At 41.5% G+C, this 15942-nt stretch overlaps 3 protein-coding genes across 3 annotated transcripts; 2 read left to right on the top strand and 1 right to left on the bottom strand.

Annotated features, from left to right (window-relative positions):
• Positions 1-2451: 2451 nt before the first annotated feature.
• Positions 2452-5815, bottom strand: dnajc12 (DnaJ (Hsp40) homolog, subfamily C, member 12). Its single transcript, XM_010734568.3, has 5 exons — positions 5480-5815; positions 4764-4842; positions 4288-4427; positions 4057-4201; positions 2452-2863 (listed from the first exon to the last, which is right to left on the bottom strand). The coding sequence occupies exons 1-5, from the start codon at positions 5555-5557 to the stop codon at positions 2781-2783; spliced, it is 525 nt and encodes a 174-aa protein (XP_010732870.3). The 5' UTR covers positions 5558-5815; the 3' UTR covers positions 2452-2780.
• Positions 5816-6269: 454 nt separating this feature from the next.
• sirt1 (sirtuin 1) lies at positions 6270-11092 on the top strand. Its single transcript, XM_010734566.3, has 9 exons — positions 6270-6706; positions 7160-7282; positions 7446-7681; positions 7811-7963; positions 8245-8392; positions 8487-8566; positions 9487-9670; positions 9788-10315; positions 10490-11092. The coding sequence occupies exons 1-9, from the start codon at positions 6361-6363 to the stop codon at positions 10777-10779; spliced, it is 2088 nt and encodes a 695-aa protein (XP_010732868.1). The 5' UTR covers positions 6270-6360; the 3' UTR covers positions 10780-11092.
• Positions 11093-12061: 969 nt separating this feature from the next.
• On the top strand, positions 12062-15037 carry cacul1 (CDK2 associated cullin domain 1). Its single transcript, XM_010734565.3, has 8 exons — positions 12062-12971; positions 13179-13305; positions 13435-13537; positions 13625-13720; positions 13886-13988; positions 14163-14252; positions 14362-14500; positions 14596-15037. Exons 1-8 carry the CDS (start codon positions 12647-12649, stop codon positions 14633-14635), a joined length of 1023 nt encoding a protein of 340 aa, XP_010732867.2. The 5' UTR covers positions 12062-12646; the 3' UTR covers positions 14636-15037.
• Positions 15038-15942: the final 905 nt, after the last annotated feature.

The raw sequence follows: 15942 nt of genomic DNA, 5'->3' as shown, positions 1-15942 counted from the left end.
TAGTTTGCCTACCGCCCCATGGCATGTGGTGTGGTGTGGGGTCAACCACCTTATCTTGAATGTGGCCAAAACAAAAGAGGTGGTCGTGGACTTTAGGAGAACCAAGACTGCCCTGACCACAGTTTCCATCCAGGGTGTGGAGGTGAAGGTGGTGGAGGACTATAAATACTTAGGTGTGCACTGAGACAACAGGCTGGACTGGAGGTGTAACACTGAGGCTGTCTACAAGAAGGGGCAGACTAGACTCTACTTCCTGAGGAAACTCAGGTCCTTCAATGTGTGCAGCAAGATGTTGCAGATGTTCTGCCAGTCTGTTGTTGCAAGTTCCATCTTCTTTGCAGCCATCTGTTGGGGCAGCAGCATCAGAGCTAGCAACACCAAGAAACTTAATAAACTGATTAAGAAGGCTGGCTCTGTATACACACCTCAACAATCAACTGCAGTAAGAGCTCATAGTGTGCCATAACAGTCCAAGCAGTGTCATATCATTGTTTGTGCTAAGTAAAGTACACTTTGAAGCATCTATAATAACAGTATGTGTCTGTGTGTACAAGCTATATAGTACTGGTAGTACTGGCAACAGAATAATGATAGCTGCATTCCACACAGGGGAGGTCCTGCTATTGTTCTTGCTGGTTCACTGTTACTGGGACAATCAATGAAACTGAGCCATCAATGTTGTTATTAAGTCCACCTGTGCTTGTCCTGCTTTGACAAGTCAAAACGTCTGCTGTGCTGTGTGTGGGGTTAATAATGGATGGGTGGATGGCTCATGCAATATATTTTGTGAGAATCCTCTACAACTCATAACAGAAATAGTACAAACATGATCAGCAGAAATCAACAGTACATATGTGATTACACGTCATGCAAAAAACATTCATCTTCTGAACATAAACTGAACATTTCGACTTATTGAAATCTTTGTATCTTTGAAAATAATCCTGTTGAGCCTGCTCTCCTCCAGGTGGAGGCGCTGTAGGACAAACACACACAGCTGTTTTTTCATGGCAACAAGAAAAGAAATGTGCAGTGATGAAGCTGTTGAACGTAGACAGAGCTTGTTGTTGTCCCAGCTGTTTGTTGAACAGTACAAAGAGTGTAAAAAGACTGGGTCCCGCTGTGTTACTCAGGCTGCACTACAGCGTCTATTCACAGGCGCGATCCCACTACTGAGCGGCACGGGGGCTTTGACCTGCTCCGTTTCCGACCTGGACCGGTGCACCCCTCCTTAGACGACCTGGTGGTCCCGGGCTCCCCCGGGAGCACCATATCGATACCGAACTTAGTGCGGACACCCGATCGACATAGTCCGCTGTAGCTCAGAGCTCCTGAGCTCAAACGATCCGCCAGCCTCAGCCTCCCGGTAGCTTGGATTACAGGCGCGCGCCACCGCACCCGGCGAAGAAGACACGAGCTCATGGTCCATTCAGCCTGTAAAAACGTGACGTCACAAAAACGCACAGCGTCATCTAGCGGCGGAGAATTGTTGCTGCACTGTTGCCGTACACTCAATGCAAGTTATTATACTGGTGAAGATTGTAGAATGTTTGTGTGTAGAGCCTTTGAGAAATTATTCCTTTGATCAAGTATGATGCATTATTACTCATTCACCTACAACAAACTGCACAATGAGTACATTTGTTATTTTAAGGGGTTTTTTTTGGTAATACTGCAGGACTTTAACGTGTAACAGAGTATTTTTTACACTCTATTACATTTACGTAAGTGAAGCATCTGATTATTCTTCCACCTCTTCTATGTTTTGCCTCTGCATTTGGAAAATGTGTAGGGCAAGTGTAGCAAGAAAAATTAAGAAAAGGTCGTAGATCACCATGAAAAATTAAATAGCTTTTTGTCCACTTTACAAGTGTTATAAATGAAGATGACATAGAAATATAATGTGTAAATCAGGATTGGTAGAAATTGGTACACTGCAATCTATTTCAAATTTAATGAACAGACTCCAGCAGTTTCTATTAAGTTGTTGTGTTGGATTAAATCTCTACAATCATTACAAACATTATTTATGTCATCTGGTTTTCTCTTCTTCATCAGGCTTTCATCACTCTGAAAACAAAAGCTTCCTCCTCCACTTCTTAAGTAAGCAGGCTTCTCTGCCTTAGATGTTAGAGATTAAATTCCTAGCAGCCACTTTTTGCTTCGATGACAGCTCTGCACACTCTTGGCATTCTCTCAATTAGCTTTATGAGGCAGTCACCTGAAATTCTTCCGCTTTGAAGGAGTTCCCATATGTGCTGAATACTTGTTGGCTGCTTTTTCTTCCCTCTGCGGGATTTAAATTCTCTTCTTGTTGGTCTCCCTCATAGTTTCCCCATGAATCTATTTGTATAATTATATGTCACCATTAAACTGAATTGAAAATACTGAACTGAATTGACATTGAAAACAATAAATAGTACACATATTCATGACAAGTTTCTGTTTTATTTTTCCAACATTATAAACTTGGCAACACAAAAAGACACATTACAACATTAAAGGTACTCCAGCATCAAGTATGCTTATATCACCGCTGTGTGGTCATGAACAGAATTAACAAATGAGCAGGACCTATAACAAAATTAATTATACACATAATCTAATATGCAACTGTGTTTCACACTAGCAGCAGATACATTTAACAATATCCAGTTTATAGAACAAGTTTAGAGGAGGTATAGGTAAGACATATTCATAAGAACTGACTCCACAGTTGACAAGGACAACAAGAAGACACTGAACAGTATGATTTAAAGAAAATAAAACTGTTGATATATTTATATTTCATAATTTCTAAACCTCTGCAGCAATGTAGATGGTGAGTCAGCAGCCCAACGGAAACGTCGGTGGCAGTAATCACCTAAGCGATGATGATAAAAAGTCAGTGTTAATGTTATCGAATTCAATACTGTGTATACTTATGGTGGTACATAATAAACAATTAATGGGATAAAAACAGTTCAAACCTGCTAATGGAATACAGTGAGCAATGTAAATTATCATATTGTTCAGTTGTATATATACACATGCTCATAAAGAAGAGATGTATGATGTAACCAAAAATCATACACATGTCTGGAGAGGAATGGTAGAAGAAGCAGTCATGGTGAGTTAGTTAGATGAAGAGTTACAGGTGATATCCTGACACTATGGAAATGCAGAATTCTGAAATTGTCATATGTGCACATAGTGTCTGTTAACTAAAACAGAAAAGCAGCAGGTACACCAATGGCCCTCTGGACTAAGGCTGGAAACTAGATGAATTTCGAATGACAGCAAACCCTCAAAGAGGCCAGTTTGGAGCAAAAGCTGAAGATCATTCAATACAATAAATGTGTGACATACAGTATGCCTTATGTATTGAACAGAAAAGATGCTTTTTGTTCAATTCTCAAACTCCAGACTACTATGGCGGCTGCCTAAAGTGCAAAACACAACATTACACAAAAAAGGGAGTGGGCACACAGCCCTTTTTAATGAGTACCACAGTGCTCCTTTTTAAATATTCAATGGCACTAATGTCAAAGCACAGATGCACTTTAGTGGCCCACGTTCTTCCCCTAGTCATCTAGAGTGCTCCTCTAAATATTATGTTTCTGTTGTGATCTTAAGGGGATAGTTCAGTCTTTTTTGAAGGAAGGACGTATGTGGTACTCTTGCATACAGTGGACTGTGGTCAGTGCACTCCCAGTTTGAAGATGCGGACACAAGTCTCGGTATGGAAGTAGAGTAAAACATTGTTCTGGACAAGGCAAGCAGAAAAATGTGTTTTAGCCATATAAAAAAAAACAAAATCTATATCCATTTAAGTGTCTGCTATAGTGAGCACATTTTCACCACTTAACCTTGCATTCAGACAGCCCTAAAACATCACTATGTGAATAGAAGTTGCAAAAACTAATAAATTCTTGAATCCTCAAGCCACAAACACAAAGATGCTTGAGGCACTGTTAAAAACCAGGATTTCTATACCCTAATTGGTGATTTTCTTTTGTTCAATTTTTGTAAATTGGGTCTCTACACTATCCATTATTTTGATAACATTCTGCTTACTTGAGGATGGCATGGCATCATGTGATTCGATCCGTGGTGTTCCTTGCTCAGCATGAAGGTCCTCTCCTTGGGAGGTGACAGGGATTTCTGCTTTTGATGCCTCCAGCATTGGTTCCTTCTTATTTCTCACAGCCCAGTGCATTGACTGCAAACAGATGAATATATCACTAGGCTTTCTAAATTCTACAGATTACACTATTCTGAAAAATCTGTAACAAAGACATTACATACAGTTTTTACCGAGTCGTTCAAGCCTTGCCAGTCATGAAATGAAATAGTAACTCCACTTCTTTTCCAAAGGTCATAATATTTTCTTTTGGTTTCATTGCACAAAACTTCTTTGGCTTCCTGCAGTTTTTGGAAATCTTCCACTGTCAAAAAGAGAGAAGAGATCAGGGTCTACGATGGAGCATGATGCTTACCAAATTAGGTGAAATAAATTCTATCTACTTTGTATGCACTTGTAAGAAGCTCTTCAATTAACATAATTTGCTTTGAAGTAAAAACATCACAAAGAGGCATTACTATTTGGGGGATAAGTAAGAAAATTGAATTACAATGGCAAGAATATCATTTAAAAAGGTCATTCAATAAAAAGCTGACCTCAAATCACACTTCTGGATAAAATATTTCATAAAATATTTGTCAGAATTGGAACATTCATTTTAAATATACTTATGTGCCACAGCAATGGTCCACAAATGTACCTGCTCTTGGGTTGTCTAGGTGTTTGTCTGGGTGACATGCCAAGGCTCGGATCTTGTATTCGTTGAGAATCTGTTCAGTCTGCACAGTAAAAATATAGATAAGAAAATAATAAATATAAGGTGTGTTTGCCAATCTTAATATTCTAAATTCAGAAGTCAGCCACTATGGTAAGATGCATTATCTACCAGTCCACAAAACAAATCCAATACCACATTTCCATACAAAACCTAAGGGGAAAATTAGCCAGTGATTTCCTCAACATGGTCTATTTGATTAAATGAATTGTATTGGTCCGTTTATTTTGAGGCCTTTAAATTAATTCCGATAACAAATGTTGCTGTTGTCAGACTCTGTAATGACATGAATGTATTTTTTTCTGCTTTAGTCTTGAATATGTGGACATATTCAAGACTAAATTATTAAGGACAAATGCCGTAACAACCTAGTGGCACTGGATGACGCACGACTAGTCCCTCTGACATCTTTAGCTGAAGCATCAACAGGTCTCTGCTGGTTCAGACTAACCTCTGGAGTAATCCATGCATCTTTTAGTGGGGGTAATTTACAGGTTACTGTTTGTTAGCGTACATCCAGCATTTTATGTTATCTTCTACTTCTGAGCTCTAAAACCAATATGTTTTGATTTACAGATCTAGATAACCATTATGTCACCCAGTAAATAGGCTGATCCTCAGATACAGTGGCCAGAACTTACCGACGACAATTCATCACATCCTAATAACCCGTAGTAATCCTCCAAGTCCTCTGGTTTGCAGTTCAAAAAAGCCTCCATAAATATCGCTTATTAAATGTCTATGATTACTTGTAACGGAGCAGCTTCAGTATCCGCGATCCTGGATCACAGCTGTTCGGTCGCAGTCAGGTTACTTACTGATAGTATTCTCAAAGTTTACTTTATTATTTTGTAGGCTACCTTTGTACAATTAATGAAAAAAACAACTGCCAACTGGTTAAGGGAGATCTCTCCTGAGTTGTGGGGAGAAAAGTCAACGCTCCTTTCTGCCTGTTTCACCACATGACGTGTGCTGCATTCACGTGTTTAACTGCTGAGCTCCCACTCAGCTCGAAATTTCGAGTCTTCGCAGGGGTATGAACATAAGTGCAAAGGTAGGTTTACGTAATTAGAAAACATAACAAACATGTGTTTGTTTGTTTTGTTTTTTTAAATACATTTTTGATAACTGGGCTATCTATTATCGTGCATGTGTGGCTAAAACAAAAAAATACACTTGCATGAGGCGTGTAAATGAAGTTATAAATGAAATATCACCGTATATATGTTATACAAAAGTTACAAAAGATGTTCATTGACATGGCTTACATTCTATTACCGGGAAAAAAATGCCGTCTACATTTTATTCATGGCTGTTTGCAGTCATTAATGAGCGCTCACTTTTGCTCAAAATGAATCTGACAGCGTTTGAACGCATCAATATTTTGTTATGGTTTTATGTCATCGGCGTAAAAAGGGGAACTTCCGGCCGTGACTACTGGCGGAGAACGAGTCACGTGCTTTATGCAAATGAGCCAGCTGTCCGAGAGGAAGGATCTGCTCAGCGGCTCTGCGGGCTGAAGATGGCGGACGGAGAGAGCAGTCTCGGAGCGGCCTTTTCAGGCGCCTCCGAAATGGAAGAACCTGCCGCGAAAAGGTCGAAAATCAGCCCGTTGACTAACCACGGAGTTAAAGTCGCCAACCTAAAGCAAACATCATGCGTCGCTGGGGCCGCCGAGAGTCTGGAGGCGGCGGTGAATTGTGCGCAGCCAGCGGAGAAGGAAGCAAAGCCGGTGATGGCGGTAGAGCAGGCCCCAGCAGCGTTAGGCGGAGACAACAATGGACTGGGACTGCTGGTCTCTGAGCCGCACAAACCAGTTGTGAAACTAGACGACAGCGCTGTATTCGGGACAACCGAGGAGGCTGCTGGTAAGGAAACAGGCCGACATTTAACAACGCTCAGTGTATTTATGGGACTTAAAGTGAGCCGGCAGTGCTTGTTTGACCAACTTAACCGGCGAGTTTGTAACAGAAAATAAGTTAATGTTCGTTAGCTAATGTTAAACACAGTGAAGGTGCGTGAGTGTTAAGAGGTGTGTACTTCTCGAAATGGCAACTTTCGTTTTTCTTTAGTTCGCTAACAAGGAAAGCGATAACTGTCATTCAAGCAGCTTGTGTGAGTTTCACTATTGAACTCGTTTCTTCACGGTGTTGAACTTTACCGGTTTCTTTCCCACTAACTAACGTTCACTTAACGTCACCACACTGAGGTTGTTGTCATGGATAGTGGTTGTTATTGGTGATTGTAGTTCTGAGAGACAGACTCCACTGATCTCTAGTTTTATGTGTTAATTTTTTTTTTTTTTACTTTTCTGTCCTCAGATTTTTTTGGACATGACGATCTGCCCTCCAACGGTCTGGCTGTCACACCGGACCACATCAACGAGGAAGATGACAGATCCTCACATGCAAGCTCCAGCGACTGGACTCCTCAACCACAAATAGGTAACTATCGCTGGGTGAATTTCAGTAGCATTCAGCTAGAATCATGCCTCCAGCTGTTTTTATTACTTTCCCTCTGTTTAACAAGTAGAAATAAATGCACACAGTGGCACAGCATACACTGCACATTTTAGACAACGAGTCAAGATGGTGTGTTCTCGGACAGGGTCCTACAGCTTCATCCAACAGCACATCAGAGAGACAGATCCGAGGACCATTCTGAGGGATTTGCTGCCTGAGACTGTGCTCCCTCCGGACTTGGATGACATGACATTGTGGCAGATCATCATCAACATCTCAGAACCTCCGAAAAGAAAGAAGAGGAAGGATATAAACACCTTAGAAGACGTGGTCAGACTACTCCATGAAAGCAAAAGGATCCTGGTGCTGACTGGCGCAGGGGTATAAACTCTCAGTAGTAATATGTAGCCATTTTACCATTGTGCAGTTTTAATTACTTTTCGTTTGAGTGAGGACATTGTACGTTCATGTTATTAAGTCAGAATACGTGTATGCTTTTTTTCTTTGTAGGTGTCAGTTTCATGCGGAATACCAGACTTTCGCTCCAGAGATGGAATTTATGCTCGGCTTGCAGTAGATTTTCCGGATCTTCCAGACCCTCAAGCCATGTTTGACATTGAATACTTCAGACGTGACCCTAGACCCTTTTTCAAGTTTGCTAAGGTTTGTCCACTGTGTCCATTTGCTTTTGGGCATATCAGAATTGACGGTGTAATCATTTCAAACCAAGATCCTGGTGCCTGGTGTACACTCACATACACCTTCAGTTGGAAATTAAAGATCCAGTCTACGTGCTTATCCAGGCTTTAAATGTTAACATTCAAGAAACTGTTCTAAAGTTTCCGAGATCAAGGGTGCAGAGAAGCTAATACAAGGGTGATATGCATGATTATACAAGTTTTGGCTTTAGTCCAGAAGTGTTGAATGCATCCTCTTTGTTACAGGAGATCTACCCTGGTCAGTTCCAGCCCTCACCCTGTCACAAGTTTATATCTATGCTGGATAAGCAGGGGAAACTGCTGCGCAATTACACACAAAACATTGATACATTAGAACAAGTGGCTGGAGTTCAGCGGATTATCCAGTGTCATGGTAAGTGATATAGCTAATAAATAGGTCTTGCTTCTTTTATGTAGGCCTGTCTGTGGTGGTCAGTAAAAATTATTTTTATTTTATATTATTTCAGGTTCGTTTGCAACTGCATCCTGTCTCGTTTGTAAACACAAAGTGGATTGTGAAGCTATACGGGAAGACATCTTCAACCAGGTATTTATGCATAACAAACAGATAAAACATTTACACACATTCTTGAACATTGCACTGCAGTATTATTAAATTATTCCCTATAGCTCCTGAGGCCTAGTTAGATACATGTTTGGATGTATTAAGTAACAGTGTAAATGAAAGTGCACTTGTTGTCCTACAGCAACAGCCGACTTTCCTGGTTATTGAATGTCACAAATCTTGTGTGCTTTACACCTGTCAGCACTGGTTCCAAAACTGGAGCATTACAGAGCTGTTCCAGGAGTGGCAATCAACATAAACAAGTAAAGACAAACAGCAGATTCATATAATTTGTCATTCAATATAGTGTACACATTTCCTCCATGACAACTTTTCAAGCTCACAAATCTTTGGAGCATGGAAGCCTGACAGAAAAAGTCCTTTCTATGTTGTTACTCCCAGGACTACAATGTATTGTAAATCTGTATTAATATCATTAGTGTTACTGCAGTTAAAACATTGTGATTCAAAGCATCAACCAGTGTCATTAATTCTACAGCCAATTTTGAGCTCATAGTGGTGGAGTCACATTAATTATAATGGAAGGGTCTGTCTATTCTCATTATCATACTGTAAATAATGCTTGTAAAGTGTGCTCCTTCATTCAAATGAGCAGCAGGATATCTTAAATCCTTTGTATTCAACACCAAACACATTTGCTAAAGTGGATTCTATCAGGGGCAAGAATGTTTAAATGTGATGTGTGGTTTTCAGCTTCAGCACAAACAGACTGTATGGCAGAGAGAATAGAATGAAGTATGTTCCCCAAAGATTTGTTTGACAGTACAGTTTCCTATTTCGACTACCTAGTATTGCAGATATAACAGACCTGTAACTCCTATTGAAATATTCCTTTAACACAATAATTGTTATAATGCTAATAACATAAATTAATTCTGCAGGTTGTCCCGCATTGTCCACGGTGTCCAGATATTCCCTTGGCAATCATGAAACCTGACATTGTCTTCTTTGGAGAGAATCTTCCAGAAATGTTCCACAGAGCCATGAAGCAGGATAAAGATGAGGTGGACCTCTTGATTGTCATTGGCTCTTCACTTAAAGTCCGACCAGTTGCCCTCATCCCAAGTATGTATTTTTTTTTTCTTTTTCTGTAAGATTCATGCATTTACCAATATGTTTCCGTTGAGCTCACAGTAAATCCAAACACACAGTACTTAACCTTTTATTCCTCATCCCGTCCAGACTCCATTCCTCATGAAGTGCCTCAGGTCCTGATCAATAGGGAGCAGCTGCCTCACCTTAACTTTGACGTAGAGCTACTCGGGGACTGTGATGTCATAGTCAATGAGCTCTGTCATCGGCTGGGTGGAGACTTTGAGCAGCTCTGCTACAATACTGTAAGACTCACTGAGATCACAGAGAAACCCCCTCGGTTACCAGAACAGCTACCAAGCGACGCCTTGCCTGCTTCCAGCGATGCAGCTCAGGAGGAGCTGACGCAGCACAGTACAGACTCAGTATCTAAGCCTTCAGAAGAGAGGGAAAGTCCGAATGTCACAGAGACCGCTGGTAATAATGTTACACCTCCAGAGCCTTGTCCAAATGCTCAGTGTCCCAGTGAAGAAACGGCTGAGCCTTCAGAGTTATCTGCAGAAGACACACCAAAAGAGGAGGCCGCTGAAGTAAAGAGCCAAACCTCCAACCTTGAATTACGTAGACGATGCTGGATGAGTCGAATCAACAGGAGTCCAATCAGCAAACGCCTTGAGAGTAAGCTTTAGACCAACCTGCCAACCCTTTTAATGCTTTCCTAAACAGTATTGTTTTTTCTCTCTTATAGCAGGCGAATACACGATAATCCGAATGACCAGAAGCACATAGACAGACAATGATTCTCCTGATATTGATTCCATCACTGTAAGTTGTTTGTATTGTTTCCCACAGCAGGCCAGTACCTGTTTCAAGCACCAAATCACTATGTCTTCCATGGGGCCGAGGTTTACTCCGACTCTGAAGATGAGACGTCGAGCTCCTGCGGGAGCGACAGCGATGAGTCTGAATGCAGCGTGGAGGGGGGAGAAGAAGACAGCGAGCCGGAGGAAGCCGCCACACTTGCAGTGGAAGGAGAGACATGCCTCAGAGACACAATACAACACACTTTAGCCAACGAGGCCACATCAAGTGTGCAGACAGACAATACTTCTGAAAAGACTCAGAGCACCACACACCTTTAAATGTAAAAGTACCCAGTCGACAAAGCACTAATTGTCTTTTTTATATATATATATATATGTTTCGTATATTTTTGACTCATCAACCTTACTATTATTTTTCATAAAGTTGAAATTGCTTGACGACTTTGTGTGAATATGCAGCAAGTTTTTTTGATTTTTCTTTTTTTTCTGTGCCCATTTTGGTCACATGCATTGTGTCTGAAACGTCATACTGTATACTACTTACTAAATAGAAAGCAGTAGTAGCAGTTAGTTTTTTTTTTGTATTTCTTCCCATGTGCTCATCTCATTTTTCATTCACGTTTCTAGAAATGTAGCCGATGCTCTCATCCTCATCCACTGCGACGCACCACAAATGCAACACTAGATTAAGCTTTAATTCCTGGATTTCTGTCATTACAAGCAGACATCAAATGTCTCAAGTCCATGGTGTGATGTCAGCTGTGGTCTAATGATGTGTTTAGAGTTCTTTCATGTTACCATAAGGAAACATGTAAATATGTAAGCCTACTGCCTGCTAAATAGTGGGTACTATGAGTTTCAGACACATACATAAATCTTCAGATGGTTTACTTGAACGCATTGTCTAACTTGCAATATAAAAAGTTCAGCTCCGCCCTTTCATGAGGGTTAATGCTAGAAATAAGAAACAGTACTCTTTAATTTTAGACCAAAGAACACTTGATCAACACGCTCCTATGTTGTCATAAGCTTTGTATGTTTAACCTGTCATTTAAATCTTGGAAAAAATATAACTATTGACAAAGTGTTCCTCTGACATGTGGCAGCTACTTTTTATGGTCAAGCCTCTTATTTTTATACTCTGATGTGAGACATACTCATCAAAGGGTAGATGATAGGTTTTGTTTCTCTGTACAAAGTTATACTACGTTGTAATATTAAGCCTTAGGGATATATTCAATGAGTTCACATTGAAAATGGCACTTTTTTTCCATCTTCCAAGACCGGTTGTTGTTGCCCATGTCACTTTTCATAGAATTCTAAAGTTAAAACGGTTTGTTTATTATACAGAGGAGTCTGCTGCCTGTAAAGATTAAGTGTTGGTAGACATATTTGAGCCAATGTGATGGATAATGTCTACACCAACATTATTCACATACTGTTCAAGGTAATGTTTTGTTTACGGTTAAAGACATTTTTTTTTTTTACATCATTATAGTTATCTCTTCTGGGGTTCTCAGTAAAAAACAAAACAATGAACAACACTGACCATTTTTTCTCTTATTTGATACACAGTTCAGCCAGGTGTTCAAGTCAACAGCCTGAATGTGATGCTGCAGACGTGAGTGGTGCGCCACCTAGCGCTCACCATGATAGTTCCTCTTACTGGGCTTTCAAAAAGTGTAACTAGACTGGGGGTTTATACGAGAGGCGACAAAATCTACAGTTTATTATCGTGTGAGAAAGTGTCTGTAATAACAATACAGCACAATATGACTGGATTTAACGTGAGTAAGTTAGGACAAGAAGTGTGAAATACTGTTGTTATGCGCATGCGTAGCGTCTCTATCCTTAATTTAACTATAATGTCAAGCTAATAAACCCGTTACCCGTGGGTTCGTCAACATTAAGTGTTTAGACAGCTGTCAATAGTCGGACTGAATACGGTTTACGTAAATAAGGCTGAGGAACATTCGTAGTTTAGCCTGTAGTCTGTAGAACTACATTTCCCTGTTTTCTCTCGGCTGTCCTGTGATACGGCATGTCGTAAAAACTCAGTTAACAACAGCTAAACCGAGATGGACACCACCAAAGACGCCTGACAGTTTCTGTTTTTATCCTTATTTGTTCTCTGAAATGTTTTTGTAGCGACTCCACGTCTCAGCGTACAGTCTCGGTTGTGAACATGGAGGCCATGGAAGATGACGGTGGGAACATAAAAGACGACCATAACCACAACTATTGTGCGAGCAGCAGCAGCAGCAAAGTCCGCACGTATCTGAGCAGCCAGCTGTCGGATGCAGCGGCGGTCCCGCAGCCCGTCTGTCTACCGGTGCCGGGAGGAGAACCGGCGAGTCGACGGGGTAAAGTGTGGTCTGGGAGCTCCGGAGGGTCAAAGTTCATGGACTCGGATTCAGGCAGCGAGAGCAGCGAAGTGAGCGAGACGGACTGCACGGCTCCGTCAGCCGCGGTCGAAGGAAAATTCACCCTCGATTCTACTTCCAAGTTCCGTAAGTTCACTTAAAGCAGGCACCGTGACAGCAGGGCCTGACGTCCTGTAGTCCGTGAGCAGCCCGGCCCGCTGCAGTGTGACCGATATCTGCAGACTGATGATCTCTGCACCGACTGTCGCTAGTCTGTCTGTTAGACCTGAAGGTTTAACCCGGATTAAGTAGCCGGTACAATAAAACCTGACCTGTTCACCTCTTTTCACTCAGTTCTGAATGCAATGGCTGTAGAAGACTACCGGAAAAACCACTGGCCAAACCTGGAGAAGGCTATTGACCGCCTGCTGATTCAGAATCCCACAGACCACATCTCTGTTTCTTATGCACAGATATACAGGTAAGACAGCAGAGGTAAAAAGAGTGTGTTTAAAAACACACACCTGAGCCTGAGGAGCCTCACAAAGCATCATTGGTCAGTTAACTTGAAATGTTTCACTGAGTTTCTCCTTTTGCTTTGTTTCTCTAGTTACGTCTACAAGTGTGTTTGTCAGCAGCACTCTGAGCTGCTCTACAGTGATTTAACGTTAAAAATTATAAGCCATCTGCAGCAGGTTTCCACCCATCTACAAGTAAGCAAATCCAAACACAGTGAATGATTATGTACAGCACACACAGAAGGTCTAAAAGTTACTCACACTTGTGTTATTATTTTCCAGGCCAGTCCACCTGAGAACTTCATTGAAAACTTCAATGTTGCACTGACGCAATACACAGCGTCTCTTCAATGTATAGTTCCTGTATTCATGTACTTGGTAGGCATCTCTTTGTTAAATATCGACGGCACAAACTTGGGCTATGGAGTTAACTTTTTAGCACATTCCTTGCATGGCGTTACGCTGCTAGGGTGTCACTTGTATTCACGTTGGTGCATGCTTTTAAGACTCCCCCCCCCCCCCCCCCCTTTTTAATGTTTTCAGAACAAGTTCTACATCGAGTCAAAGCTGAACAGAGACCTGAGAGAGGATCTGATGAAGCTGTTTGCTGATCACGTTGCAGAGAAACATGTGAACACACTGATGCGTAAGTGTGCTGCTTCATTTGGAGCTTCCTGGTGGCTGTTTTGACATTCGACAACTGTGAACTAACTAAAACAATTGTTCCTTTGTCCAAATCAAGAGTAGATTTTGATTCAGGATGGGGGAAGGCAAATGACTTCTTAATATACGTGTTTTAATAATTTTTTTCCTTGCTCAGCTCTTCTCATCAAAGCTCATTCCATGCCCTTCCAAGTGCAGCCATCTACAATGGCAAGTGTTGTTAAAGGACTCTACAGCCTCCGACCAGGTGAGCTATGTTTCTGTTACCTGTTCTTCTACCAGAACCGTCCTGCATGTATTATCAGTTTTAACGTCATTTAGCTAATAAGCCAAACTACTCACGTTTCCTCTTTCAGAGTGGGCCCAGTTAGCCCCGGCTCTCTTCTCTGGGTTTATTCCCCAAATCAACCCTCCTGCTGTGGAGTCTCTGCTACCTGACTATGCCGCTCACGACCAGAAGTTACAGATGGAGCTCTCCATGAACGGATTTCCACGGTCAGTTTTCTGAGTCGCAGTCAAATCTAAATATAAACAACGCTTTGCACTGCACATTACTTAAAAATCACTGATTTGACGTTTTTGTCTTCCAGAGGTGACCAGTCTCGTAAACGGGCCAGCGAAGACTCCTGATAGCAGAGCCATCACCGCCGTTACCAGACCCCATTGCAGAACTATTACTGTGCCTCCCACATCTTTATCACAAAGTTGGCTCACCGCACTAGGTACAATGTTGGCGATATGTCAGTTTCATCTCCCTCGACCCAAGGTCACAAAACACTGTGAACAACAAAGAGAACCGGTTGTTGGGCAGAAGCTTACTCTCACTGCACTAAAAAAGCACAGACTTTCATTACGGTGCTTTCCTCTGTGCTTCAGTATTTGTGGGATGCTTCTGCGTGCGCTGAGATGATTTCCTTCACGTTCCCGTCACTTGAAGAGTGCCTTCACGGTGTCTGTTCTGATCGGATATCCCAATGGGGGATAGGCTGATGACGGTGTATTTCATTCCTAACCTTTAACATGGAAGTGTCTTTTTTTTTGATAGACTGGGCTAATCAAGACTTTCTATTGCTGCTAATAATACTGTCCATGTGATATTACTACAAATCCTACAGTTTCACCCACTGTGTCTGTAACCCACCCCTTCACTCAACACATGAAGTCATTGACCTCAACTATGATTCTCTTCATGTTGCCTTTACTGTGTTGGTAAACCGGATGGTAATTTCCTGTTACGCCAAAGAAGATTTGCAGTACGTGTTTATGTTTTCTCTTTTACATATAATTCATTGGATTCAAGTTGTCATTGTTTTGTTGTATGCTGTCTGAGTCACTGAGCCATTTAATTTTTTTTATACTAACAAGTTTTGAGCTTTGGTTGACCTGTTTTTGAGGCTCAGATTGGCAGGGATTGCCATGTGACACTGTTTGCCAGAAAGCTCAGACAACCACAGAGTAGTGTTTGACAGTGTCCTAATTCTACTTAAGTTTGTTTGACAACTTACATAAATCACACATTAACTGTAAATATATCAAGTTTGATGTTTTGCGGATTTTACAATACAAATATTATGCAAATATTGTTTTTGCCCGAGTCCGGCGTACTTCTCGGTGGTGCAGTGGTTACCTCAAAGCTAGAAGGGTTTGGGTTTGAACGTGCCATGCGGATGAGGCCTTTGTGTGTAGAATTTGCACGTCCTCCTCGTGTCTGCATGGGTTCTCTCCATCTTCCACCCACAGTCCAAGACATGCAGGTTAATTGGTGACTTTAAATTGCCCATAGGTGAATGAATGAATGAATGAATGAATGTTTGTCTCTGTGTGAGCCCTTTGATGAACTGATGCCCTGTTCAGAGTGCACCCTCCCTTTCACTCTAATGTCAGCTGGGATCTACTCCAGCACCCAGCAACCCTGCAAAGGATAAGAGGTTATAAGA

This window comes from Larimichthys crocea, unplaced genomic scaffold (assembly GCF_000972845.2).
Source record: "Larimichthys crocea isolate SSNF unplaced genomic scaffold, L_crocea_2.0 scaffold271, whole genome shotgun sequence".
NCBI classification, from domain to species: domain Eukaryota; kingdom Metazoa; phylum Chordata; class Actinopteri; family Sciaenidae; genus Larimichthys; species Larimichthys crocea.
This window is presented reverse-complemented; position numbering and strand designations above follow the sequence as displayed.

Bases quoted from the DNA above. Each gene is read 5' to 3' on its own strand.
- cacul1 (XM_010734565.3), top strand. From the start codon at position 12,647: ATGGAGGCCATGGAAGATGACGGTGGGAACATAAAAGACGACCATAAC. The intron at 13,538-13,624 runs GTAAGCAAATCC...ATTATTTTCCAG, and splicing joins AGGTTTCCACCCATCTACAA to GCCAGTCCACCTGAGAACTT. The intron at 14,253-14,361 runs GTGAGCTATGTT...TTCCTCTTTCAG, and splicing joins ACTCTACAGCCTCCGACCAG to AGTGGGCCCAGTTAGCCCCG.
- sirt1 (XM_010734566.3), top strand. From the start codon at position 6,361: ATGGCGGACGGAGAGAGCAGTCTCGGAGCGGCCTTTTCAGGCGCCTCC. The intron at 7,283-7,445 runs GTAACTATCGCT...GTTCTCGGACAG, and splicing joins GACTCCTCAACCACAAATAG to GGTCCTACAGCTTCATCCAA. The intron at 8,567-9,486 runs GTATTTATGCAT...TTAATTCTGCAG, and splicing joins GGGAAGACATCTTCAACCAG to GTTGTCCCGCATTGTCCACG.
- dnajc12 (XM_010734568.3), bottom strand. From the start codon at position 5,557: ATGGAGGCTTTTTTGAACTGCAAACCAGAGGACTTGGAGGATTACTAC. The intron at 4,428-4,763 runs GTACATTTGTGG...TCTTTTTGACAG, and splicing joins CCTAGACAACCCAAGAGCAG to TGGAAGATTTCCAAAAACTG. The intron at 4,202-4,287 runs GTATGTAATGTC...ATCTGTTTGCAG, and splicing joins TGAACGACTCGGTAAAAACT to TCAATGCACTGGGCTGTGAG.